Source organism: Aulonocara stuartgranti (genome assembly GCF_965226115.1).
Source record: "Aulonocara stuartgranti genome assembly, chromosome: 16".
Classification (NCBI taxonomy): Eukaryota; Metazoa; Chordata; class Actinopteri; order Cichliformes; family Cichlidae; genus Aulonocara; species Aulonocara stuartgranti.
Genome location: NC_138952.1, coordinates 37,620,960 through 37,633,381, shown reverse-complemented (window position 1 = coordinate 37,633,381; position 12,422 = coordinate 37,620,960). Strand labels below are relative to the sequence as shown.

The following is a 12,422-nucleotide window of genomic DNA, read 5'->3' as shown; positions in this document are numbered from 1 at the left end:
CACAGGTCACACTAGAGTATAACAGTTATAGTCAGGGAGGGGACCAGAGTAATGTCTCGGAACTAAAGAAATACCAAGTGGAAATGGACACAAGTAAAAGGAGAGCATGCAAACTCTCTCAGAGGACCTGTATTTAAGTGTCATTGAAGAGATACGAACCAGGAACACTGTCGCTGTGAAGCAGCGTGCCAGGGTTCCTGGGTGTTCTCCCACTGTTTTCAGTTGTTTCATGTTCCTCAAAAGAGGAGGGACTTTAATCATCAAGTGAGAAAGAATCTTAGAAGAGGGACAACGTTATAACATTTGAGTTTGTTAGAAAGGTGTCAGGGGCTCATAAGCACTTCTAACTGATGATGGCAGAAACTGAACTCTGCTTTCCAAATCTCAACTCCTCCTGCAGTAGAGTAAAGCGTTCTCCCTCGGACTCAGTGCTTATTTATGTAATCCTAACCATCATTTCTCTTCTTACTGTGGCTCTAAACCTGCTGGTCATCATCTCCATCTCCCACTTCAAGTAGATACTTAATACATTTATAAGTCTAGCAGTTGTACAGGAGAAAATGACTGACATAAAATAAGTTAAACAGAACAACTTTTTGACAATGTTTTGATGTGGATGATCGGCTGGAATAATTGATGCTACAAATAATATATATTTTTCTATCTCTTATCTCTCCAGGCAGCTCCACACTCCTACAAACCACCTCCTCCTCTCCCTGGCAGTCTCTGATTTCTTTGTGGGTCTCAATATGTGCTTTCAAAGTATGCTCGTAGATGGTTGTTGGTATCTTGGTGACCTCATGTGTGTCTTGTATTATGTTTTCGACATAGTTGTTACTTCTGCCTCAGTAGGAACCATGGTGCTCATTTCAGTTGACCGTTATGTGGCCATTTGTGATCCTCTTCATTATCCCACCAAAGTCACTCCAAAAAGAGTTCAGACCTGTGTCTTAATGTGTTGGATTTGCTCGCTCCTAGTAGTCGGTGTGCTCTTGAAGGATAACCTGGATAAACCAGGTAGATTTAATTCCTGCTTTGGAGAGTGTGTGATTTATGTTGACTTTGCAATACAAGTTACCGATCTTATTTTGACAATCCTCCTTCCCATTACTGTCATCGTAATTTTGTATGTAAGAGTATTTGCCGTGGCCGTGTTTCAGATTCGGGCCATGCAACCTCATGTTCCAGCTGTCACACAGAGGGGGAAAGTAAGTCCAAAAAAATCTGAACTGAAAGCAGCTAGGACTCTTGGCATTGTTATTGTTGCATTTCTGATATGCCTATTCCCATATTACAGTGTAATACTCTCAGGCCAGGACACACTGCTTGATATTTTATCTGTTACCTTTTTTTTATGTTTGTTTTATTTTAATTCCTGTCTCAACCCTATCATCTATGCCTTTTTCTACCCATGGTTTAGAAAATCTGTTAAACTTATTGTTACATTTCAAATAGTCAAGTCTGGCTCCAGTGATGCCAGCATGCTGTGACTGAAATAAGCCCTTCAAGTCAAGCCAAATAAATAAAATAATTTCAAATTGCAAATATATATTATATTATATATAAACTGCAATAGAAAAGAAGAAGATTACTTCTTCTTTTCTATTGTTGGCAGCCAGTTAGCCTGTGGCCTCAAATACATCAAAAATATTTGTTTTGGTTCCTTAGCCTCTAAAAACTTAAAATTGCAAAATAAGATAAAAGCAAAAGCAAGTAAAAGCAAGTGCCCCAGATAGATAGATAGATAGATAAAATCTCAGAAAAATAATTACATCAATTGTATGTTGTATATACTTATTAGAGGTACTTGAGCAGCTTGACAACATTTTAAAATTTTACGCAGCGCAGTACTTTTTTGTTGGTACTATTATATAATATCAGAATGCCATGATGTCAGTTTCTGCTGTATATCCAGCCTCTCTCAGTATTTAATCTCTTCATATAATCTTTGATTAATCATCCTGGGTCCTGTGGGAGCCATACGATGTTTCTTTCTGTACTATATTCTTGATATCAATATTTGTCAATCCATTGTAATGCACTTGCAATTATTTGTGACATGCTCTGAAAGTCTTCTCTAAATAAATAAAATTGCTGCATTGTTCTTGAAAGAAAAAAAATAGCATAAGCTTAAAAGGAAACACGACGGGCTACCGCGATATCATTATTTACATAATAATTGTGATAGTGAGCAATAGAATGCATACTGTCATCAAGTGTTGACATATTCAACTAATTTATTTGTTTGTATGATCTGGATTTGACTATTTAGAGATAAAAATGATTGGTTATTATAAATATATTATGCTTATGTAAGGCTCTAGACTAACTTTTTGCCACGGTTACACTGGTCAATCGCAACGCTCAACACCACAGTTTTACATGTGCACTTTTTTGGGGGGAAATTGCGGTCTATATAGACAATATTCATTTGTAAACAATTAATTAACAAACTTGTCAACAAAGAGTTATTTATTTGGAGCACATTTCTACAAAAAAGATAAGTTACTGAAAAAGTGCTTGTGCTTAAAGTGCTTTGGCACTCTTTGGCAACATTGTAGACAATGTTAAACTTAATCATCACATTGGCCTCCTTCGCTGAAAGGCAGTGGCGAGAGGGGACTCTTGGGCAGTGCATTTATCACAGCATATAATGTGTTTTCTGGATACACTGTGATTTTTCAGCGTTCAGAGACTGATGGCTCCGTGTCAGAGCACTGTCTACGGATCAGGCCTTAACAAAAATTGTATCAACAGTTCTTTTCATCTTTTCTTTTTACCCACAGCTGCATCCACTCTGTCGGGCCTAGCTGCTCACTAGGGCTGGGTATCATCACTGATTTCTATAATCCATTCGATTCCAATTCACAAGGTCCCAATTCGATTCAATTTTGCCTGAGATAGTCAGAAATTTATATTTCTGATCATTTATCAGTACTGATACTGTGAGACTTTATCATAGGTGTAACATCACAGCAGATGCCTTGTGTCAAAGTAACTGAGAATAAAACACAGAAAAACATGAAGGAGCTTTTCCTGGCCTGGCTTTTTAAAGCAGATAATCTTAAAAATATTCTGAAATTTTGCATAATCTTAAAAAGTTTAAATTTCTTCAGTATTGAACAGCAGAAATTAGGCTTTCTTGTCCAAGGACATTTAAGTAAGAAAAGAAAAAAAAAAAACACAGCGGCCGACAGCGCTGTAAACAATGGTAGACTGGTGGGTAATAATGAGTAAATGAATAATGCAGAAAACAGAGATTTGAGATGGGAAGCTGTTCTTGAAGTACACACAGTGAGCTGTGCATGAAGTTTGATTTTTATCGTGGTGGAAGCAAAACAGCAAACATCAGAGGGAATTAATGACCGCGGTTAAGTGAGCCGTCATTTGTGAGCCATGGTCAAGCCAGCCGCTTCTTATCCGCCGCATGAATTTTCTTGCGCTTCTACACCAATATTTACGGTAGCGCCTTTTCTCGTTATTTCCCGATCGAAAGCCTAGACCCACGCACACGTGCGCGCATGCGAACAATCACACACGCACGCGCCCACACAAATTGCAATGGGATAGCCCAATACAGCCATCGGGACAGTTTGGTTGCATATTGAAATATTCATTAAAAATCATTCAATTCAATTCAATTCAATTCAATTCAATTTTATTTATATAGCGCCAAATCACAACAAAAGTCGCCTCAAGGCGCTTCATAGATACAGAGAAAAACCCAACAATCATATGACCCCCTATGAGCAAGCACTTTGGCGACAGTGGGAAGGAAAAACTCCCTTTTAACAGGAAGAAACCTCCGGCAGAACCAGGCTCAGGGAGGGGCGGCCATCTGCTGCGACCGGTTGGGGTGAGAGAAGGAAGACAGGATAAAAGACATGCTGTGGAAGAGAGACAGAGGTTAATAACAGATATGATTCAATGCAGAGAGGTCTGTTAATACATAGTGAGTGAGAAAGGTGACTGGAAAGGAAAAACTCAATGCATCATGGGAATCCCCCGGCAGCCTACGTCTATTGCAGCATAACTAAGGGAGGATTCAGGATCACCTGGTCCAGCCCTAACTATATGCTTTAGCAAAAAGGAAAGTTTTAAGCCTAATCTTGAAAGTAGAGATAGTGTCTGTCTCCCGAATCCAAACTGGAAGCTGGTTCCACAGAAGAGGGGCCTGAAAACTGAAGGCTCTGCCTCCCATTCTACTTTTAAATACTCTAGGAACAACAAGTAGGCCTGCAGAGCGAGAGCGAAGTGCTCTAATAGGCTGATATGGTACTACAAGGTCATTAAGATAAGATCGGGCCTGATTATTTAAGACCTTGTATGTGAGGAGCAGGATTTTGAATTCAATTTTGGATTTAACAGGAAGCCAATGAAGGGAAGCCAAAACAGGAGAAATATGCTCTCTCTTTCTAGTCCCTGTCAGGACTCTTGCTGCAGCATTTTGGATTAGCTGAAGGCTTTTCAGTGAGTTTTTTGGACATCCTGATAATAATGAATTACAGTAGTCCAGCCTGGAAGTAATAAATGCATGAACTAGTTTTTCAGCGTCACTCTGAGACAGGATATTTCTAATTTTAGAGATGTTGCACAAATGGAAGAAAGCAGTCTTACATATTTGTTTAATATGTGCTTTGAAGGACATGTCCTGGTCAAAAATGACTGCAAGGTTCCTCACAGTGTTACTGGAGGCCAAGGTAATGCCATCCAGAGTAAGAATCTGCTTAGATACCATATTTCTAAGATTTTCAGGGCCGAGTACAATAACCTCAGTTTGATCTGAATTAAGAAGCAGAAAGTTAGCGGCCATCCAGGTCTTTATGTCTTTAAGACATTCCTGCAGTTTAACTAATTGGTGTGTGTTATCTGGCTTCATGGACAGATAGAGCTGGGTGTCATCGGCATAGCAGTGAAAATGTATGCTATGTCTTCTAATGATGCTGCCTAAGGGAAGCATGTATAATGTAAACAGAATTGGTCCTAGCACTGAACCCTGTGGAACTCCATAATTAACCTCAGTGTGTGAAGAGGACTCTCCATTTACATGCACAAACTGGAGTCTATTAGATAGATATGATACAAACCACTGCAGTGCAGTACCTGTAATACCTAAAGCATGTTCTAATCGCTCTAATAGGATATTATGGTCAACAGTATCGAATGCTGCACTAAGGTCTAGCAGGACAAGCACAGAGATGAGTCCACTGTCAGAGGCCATAAGAAGATCATTTGTAACCTTCACTAAAACTGTTTCTGTGCTGTGATGAGCTCTGAAACCTGACTGAAACTCTTCAAATAAACCATTCCTCTGCAGATGATCTGTTAGTTGTTTGACAACTACTCTTTCAAGGATTTTTGATATGAAAGGAAGGTTGGAGATTGGCCTATAATTAGCTAAGACTGCTGGGTTTAACTACAGCCAGCTTGAAGGCCTGTGGTACATAGCCGATTATTAGAGATAGGTTGATCATATTTAAGATCGAAGAATTAATTAATGGCAGGACTTCTTTGAGCAGTTTTGTAGGAATGGGGTCTAAAAGACACGTTGATGATTTGGAGGAAGTAATTATTGAAGTTAACTCAGAAAGATCAATTGGAGAAAAAGAGTCTAACTTAACATCAATGGTACTAAGAGTAGCTGTAGATAATATTACATCTGTGGGATGATTACTGGTAATTTTTTCTCTAATGATAAAAATGTTATTTGTGAAGAAGTTCATGAAGTCATTACTAGTTAACGTTAAAGGGATTGTTGGCTCACAAGAGCTCTGACTTTTTGTCAGCCTGGCTACAGAGCTGAAGAGAAACCTGGGGTTGTTCTTATTTTCTTCAATCAGTGATGAATAGTAAGATGTTCTGGCTTTGCGGAGGGCTTTCTTATAAAGCAGCAAACTATTTCTCCAGGCTAAATGATGATCCTCTAAATTTGTGACACGCCATTTCCTCTCCAGATTACGAGTCATCTGCTTTAGGCTACGTGTTTGAGAATTATACCACGGAGTCAAATACTTCTGATTAGAGACCTTAGTTTTCACAGGAGCTACAGTATCCAGAGTCGTACGTAGTGAGGAGGTGAAATTATTAACAAGATAATCGACCTCTGTTGGGGTAGCGTTCAGATAGCTGCTCTGCTCTGTGTTGGTACAGGGCATTGAAGATGATAACAGTGGGTGGATTATATTCTTAAACTTAGTTACAGCGCTTTCAGAAAGACATCTACTTTGATAAAGTCTACTCTCCACCGCTGTGTGATCAATTATTGTAAATGTAAATGTTATCAGGAAATGATCAGACAGGAGAGGGTTTTCAGGAAACACTGTTAAATGTTCAGTTTCTATGCCATATGTTAAAACAAGATCTAGAGTGTGATTAAAGTGGTGGGTGGGTTCTTTTACATTTTGGGAGAAGCCAATTGAGTCTAATAACAGACTAAATGCCATGTTGAGTCTGTCATTTTTAGCATTTTAGCATTCTTGATAGTTGATGTCCAGATTTCAACACAATCCTCCTCTGGAACACCTACTGAACCTCTGGGCCAGGTTTCATCCAGATCTACTGTAATATTCTTCAAAAATTGAAGAACATTTATAATCAATTTAATACAGTATAATTATGTCATTTTCAAAATTTCATTTAAAATCATCCTTAATAGTTGAGGCCCAACTTTCAACACATTCCCCCTCTGGAACACCTACTGTACCTCTGGGCCACATTTCATGCAGATCTACTGTAATATTCCTCAGAAATTAAAGGGCATTTATATTCAATGCAATACAGTCAATACACTTTTATTGTATTTTTTGTATTTTCAAAAATATCATTAAAATTCTTCCTTAATAGTTGACACCTACTGTACCACTGGACCAGGTTTCATCCAGATCTACTGTAATATTTCTCAGAAATTCAAGGAAACATGTATTCAATGCAATACAGTCAACACAATAGAATTGTGTCAATTTCAAAAATTCATTAAAAATCTTCCTCAATAGTTGATGTCCAACTTTCAACACATTCTTCCTCTGGGACTCCTACTGTACCTCTGGACCAAGTTTCATCCAGATCTACTGTAATATTCCTCAGAAATTAAAGGAAACTTGTATTTAATGGCATTTTATTTTATCGCTCCTGGCCCTCCTATATGTACTATGAGTCTTACCCAGTAGATAATGTACAGTTCAGATGGAGCTGACGGGACTTGCTCAGTCCTACATACCTCAAAACTTTCCAGGTGTCTTCCCTGCTAACACTGATAAAATAAGCAAACCTGAGAAGCACTGCAGGTCAAATCCTATCAGTCCCACGTGTTAACAGTAGCTCCCCTATTGAACTCTCTAATCCTAAGTGAAAACAAAACACAAATTATTGTTTTTGATAGTCACATTCCCCTGAACCAGCTAACTGATACACTGGGGTCCTATGTAGGCCATCTCTCTTATACCGTTAGAAATCTTGGAGTGGTCCTGGATAGCTCCCTCAAGCAAGTCTCCACAGTTGTGAAAATGAGTTTTTACCAGCTATGCCAAATTTCCAAGGCAAAGCCCTATATTCCACATAAAGACCTTAAAAAGCTTATCCTCACTTTCATTACTACTAATAATAATGGATTGCATTTATATAGCGCTTTACAAGTCACATTCACACACTGGTGGAGGCAGCTACAGTTGTAGCCACAGCTGCCCTGGGGCAGACTGACAGAAGCGACGCTGCCATATTGCGCCATCACTGTAGTAGGGTAGTAGGGTAGGGTAAAGTGTCTTGCCCAAGGACACAATTAGTTCAAATTGCCGCAGCACGTCTCTTAACTGGCTCCAGAAGGCATAATCACTTCACCCCTGCCCTAGCCAATCTACACTGGCTCCCCATCAAATACTGTATCATTTTTAAAATCCTTTTGTATACTTTTAAAATTTTAAATAACTTGGTGCTATTAAATCCCATTCTTTGTATTCTTCAACGGCCAAGAGAGACACGGCTCAAAGTGGTCTAACTCAAAAGATCTTTAATTTTACATTCCGGAAAATGGAGACTTAGCTCACCCAGTGTAAATTCACTCAGTAGAAAAAAAGGCGGCTAGCGTCCGTCCCAGTGCGTTAAAGCAAGAGACTTTTGCTAAGAACTCAGGTTGATGTTTAGCGTCCCGTAAGAACATCTCAGTGCGTTAAAGCAGGAGACGTTTGTTACGGATTAATAGAATCGGTGTTTCATCCGCGGCGGTGTGTGATCCGTCTTAGTTATTAGGAAAAAAGTGGCGGTGTTGTGAACCGTGCCCGTGCGTTAAAGCAGGAAACGTGTGTTACTATTAGTTAGAAAACGGGGTTTAAGGCCTTGTCGCCAGCTGAGGGCCGTGGGTGTGTTGAGAGTTTGACAACTCAACCCATCTTCGGACGCGTCGTTGGGACCTGTGGGACAGGAGCCAGGTTGGTAACCTGGGCACCGGGGGCGCCCTAAATAACTAAAGCTAGGTGTTGGATCGTAGTCGTGGTTGGTAACCTGCATGAGAGTGGGGGCAAGTTGCTTCGTAGAGTACGACTGCTTGGCTCGTCCCACTGACTGCAGTGTGTGTAGATTGCGTGTGTGTGTGAAAGCGCCGTTAGAGTCTGTGTCTCGTCTGAAGTACGGGAGTCAATTAAAGTAACAAAAAGAATTTGTGTCTAAAAGTGTGTGTTTGTGGTGTGCAGAAATCGCGGCAGGAGGTTGTGTCACGAGTTGTTGCAAACTGTGAAGTCAATTGGGGGGTTGAATTTGGTTTTATATTTTTTAGGGGAAGAGAAACCGCGGTATCGAGTCCGTGGCACAGTTTGAATAATTTGTGAGGTGCACAAGAGCGGACGGCACCTGCTCTGTGTGCCGCTTAGGGAGTTGTCCGGAATAAGCAGAGGAGGAAGTGTCCTGCAGTGAGTTGCGAACTGGACTGCGAGAAGTAGGTGTGTGAGTGCCAGCCTTAAGGGGTGGGCTCATAGGTGAAACGAAGGAGGAGTAATAAGGAGGAGCTCGGAGGGTCCCGACGAAAACAAACGACGACATCTGGTGGTAAGTAACGGAATTCCAGGTGGGTTAAAAATAATGGCTGAACAAGAGGAGATTATTAGAGAAGGAGTGAGGAGTCCAACAGAGGGAGAAATGCAATGGAAAACTGTTGATAAGCAAAAAGCGAAATTAGGGGAAGCATTGAAGATCACCATGACCGGACATCTTTTTTTTTTTTTTTTTTTTTTTTTTTTTAAATGACATCAGAAACAGCAGTATGCGACATTACGTGATGGCAGAGCTTCAGTTCATCCTTTGTCATTTTTTTTTTTTTTTTTTTTTTTTTTTTAATAAATAGGACAGGGGGAATGAATGAGAGAGAGAGGGGGAGAGAAAGAAAGAAAACCCAAGGGGAGAAGAGACGGTGAGAAGGGGGGGGAAGAGAGACAAAAAAAAAAAAAAACTCCTGGGTCACCTGTATGGAGAAAAAACAAACAAACAAACAAACAGAGGAGACAGCAAACAACAAAGAGCAACATAATAATAGAGAAAACAAAGCACCATCACAATAAACTAGCTAGTCATAGATATCAGTATTTACTAAGTAATAAACGATATTGTGCAGCACGCAAGATAGACAGCGCACAGTGTGCTTTGAGGCAGCAGCCAAGAAAGCTTTAGTCCGCGTCTGTGAATACCCATGTGTGCATACCTGTGTGGATCAGCATGCTTGCATTCCAAAGGTTTCTCCATGTAATGATCTGCTAGGGAGTGTGGGGGGGCCACAGCCCCGTCCTCCAGGGTGTGAAGCGGGTATGGAGGAGATCAAAACTCCAGACATCCAGAGGACCCCAGAACACAAGAGACCATGGAAGACCAACAGAGGGGCAGCCACGCCACTGTTCCAGTAAGAGCTGAGGAGAGTCCCAGATGAGGGCTCACTCAGCAGCCGCGGAGCAGAAGCCAGGGGGGGTTGCAGTGACGCGCCCGTGAGCTCCGCCGGCCCCCAGCTGCGCCTGAGTGACCGAGCCCTAGGCCGAGAGGCCGGGGGCACCCCACCTCCAAAGGGGCCCGAGCGAGCCCCAGGCCCCAGGCCCCGACAAGCGGCCGCCAAGGAGTGAGCCGGTGTGTACCCGGACGCCCACCCCCAGACACAAAGAACCATGACCGGACATCTGACAGGTAAGAATGATAAAATACTGGAAATGGGGAAGGAAATAATGAGTGTATGTGATCAAGCTGGAATAAAAGGTGATATGCAATGTTCTCTCGCAAAGGTTTTATTGGAAGCGGCCAAGGCATCCGAGGAGAAGAGGAGAAACTCAGGAGAGAGTTGGATGGAGCACATACTTTGGAGAAGAGGGGAGTTAGGAAACAAATAAAAGAGGAGGAGGAGAAACGAGCCAGGCTGGCTGTATGGGGAATCAGCTACCAAGGACTGGAGCACTGGATGAGGGAACCTGTGGAAGAGGAAGGTAAGTTGAGACCTGGTGGTCTTTCACACCCTCACCCCACAGCCCCTCCTTTTTCAGCACGTCCTCCACCATATTGTGGTAATTATCCAACATTGAGTATTGAGGATGGCAGGATGGAGAATGAAGAGGGAACGGTGCTGCGCCTAACTGGAGGGCAGGCGGAGTGTGACTATGAGGACCAGCACCGCCCTAAGCCGCAGCAACAAAACATAGCAATAGGACCTACAAAGACAGCGCTACCTGCTGGTCATACTCAGACCAACTTGGAACAAAAAGATGGTGAGGACGAGGAAGGAGAGGAAGAACAGTCTGGTGCAGCCGGAGCAACAGCTAGGACTCCTCTGGAATTATTACCCGAAGAGGTAGAGAAACTGGTGGACATGGTGAGTAAACGGTTCGATGAAGAACAATTTTGGGAAAAATTTAAGAAGCAAAAGGTAAAAGCTAAAGGGAGTGGAGTCTTAGGTCCAGATGTGAGGAAGAAGGTGCATCTTAAGGTGCAAATACCTAAGGTAAGAGGTGTTGACTCCTGGGATGGTTGGATACAGGGCACTCTGGAAGAGGATATAGATGAGTGTAGTGTGATTCAGAGTGCAGGAGGGGATGAAGATGACTCAAGAGGATGGCCCGCATTTGGATCTCGAAGACAGAAAGAGGAGATGGAGGAGCAATGGCTTCGCAGTGGAGGAGAGCTTGGAGGTCATCCGATGTGGAGAAGAAGTCAAATGAAAGCGGCAGAAAAACCCCAGGGGGAAGTCCTGCGACACCCCAGTTCTGCATTAGGAATGCCCCTAGTGGTTGCAGCAGGAGGTGAGAGAATAGATCAATCAATCAATCAATCAATCAATCAATCAATCAATCAAAGCTTTATCTGTCACAAGCAGGTTGCCCTGCAGTGAAATGGGACACCCCCCCCCCCCCCCCCCCCGACCTTACACACATAACACAGACATCACATGGGGTTACAAGTCGGAGATCGGTAGCGTTACAGAAAAACACTGAAATGTACACAACAACGGGAAGGTACAAGAGGAAAAAAAGGAGACCTCCACTCATGCTGTGCTTCCATGGTAGGACAGCACGAGAACAGGAAACAAAAAAAAAAAAAAAAACTCCTCTGCACAAAAAAGCAAATGAATGTCCACAGCACAACATTGTGAAAGACATGACAAGCCACAGGGTTGGGAAGGGGATGAGGAGTAATCCCAGGCAACACAGCAGCCATCCTGCAACGGCGCCATCTCCAGCGCGGGCCCGGACCCGCCTCGTGTTCCCAGTGGGCAACAAGCATCGAAGCCGTTGGAAAGGGAGGGGGGATGAGTGAGTGCTTATCAGTGTAAGTGTATGTGTGTGCGTGTCCAGAGTTCAGCTGAGACAGTGTCCTTCGCCCTATCAGGCTAAGTAAACAGTCCTCCAGCCAACCCAGGTGGGCTTGCATGGGATGGGAAGAAAAGTCATCACACAGTCGTTATCAAATTCTCTTTTAGGTTTTAGAGAACGACAGTGAGAGACTGTTCCAGGGAAAGTAATGCACATGAGACAAGACAAGGACACAGAGGCTAAGCAGGGAAGATAAGGGAAAGGAGGAGAGGAGAAAAAGTGCGACCGCCTTCGCTGAGAGCCAAACGAGAAAAAAAAAAAAGCTGGCCGGTGTATGACAGTTACTGCACTGGAGCAGCTGTCACCACTAGACCAGACTCTACACCCTTTTTTAGAGTGCGGGAGCAGATTGGGAATGCTGTGCGCCAACAATATCCAACCCCGAATGTGTCTGCCATTATTAAGTTAGAGTGGAACCTTGATCAAAATTCTAGAGATTATGTAGAACAGATGAAAGAGAAGTGGTTGCAGAACACGGGTTATAACCCTTCCACACGTGGCCTTCATCAGGTTTGGTTTAGACAGGCAGTGCTAGAGGGAGTACCAGAACAGGTAAGAGAAAAATTTTTAGATGACCCTGATTTAGAAGGGGCAGAC

General features: G+C 42.4%; 1 protein-coding gene across 1 annotated transcript in view; it reads left to right on the top strand.

Moving 5' to 3' along the window:
- Positions 1-353: 353 nt before the first annotated feature.
- Positions 354-12,422, top strand: part of LOC309691231 (trace amine-associated receptor 8a-like) — a gene marked incomplete at both ends in the record, with an annotated part of 106,496 nt that continues 94,427 nt past the window's right edge. Inside the window, one exon of the mRNA XM_082508821.1 lies at positions 354-514. Within this exon, the coding sequence (XP_082364947.1) occupies positions 354-514 (161 nt within the window). The remainder of the gene's footprint in view (positions 515-12,422) is intronic.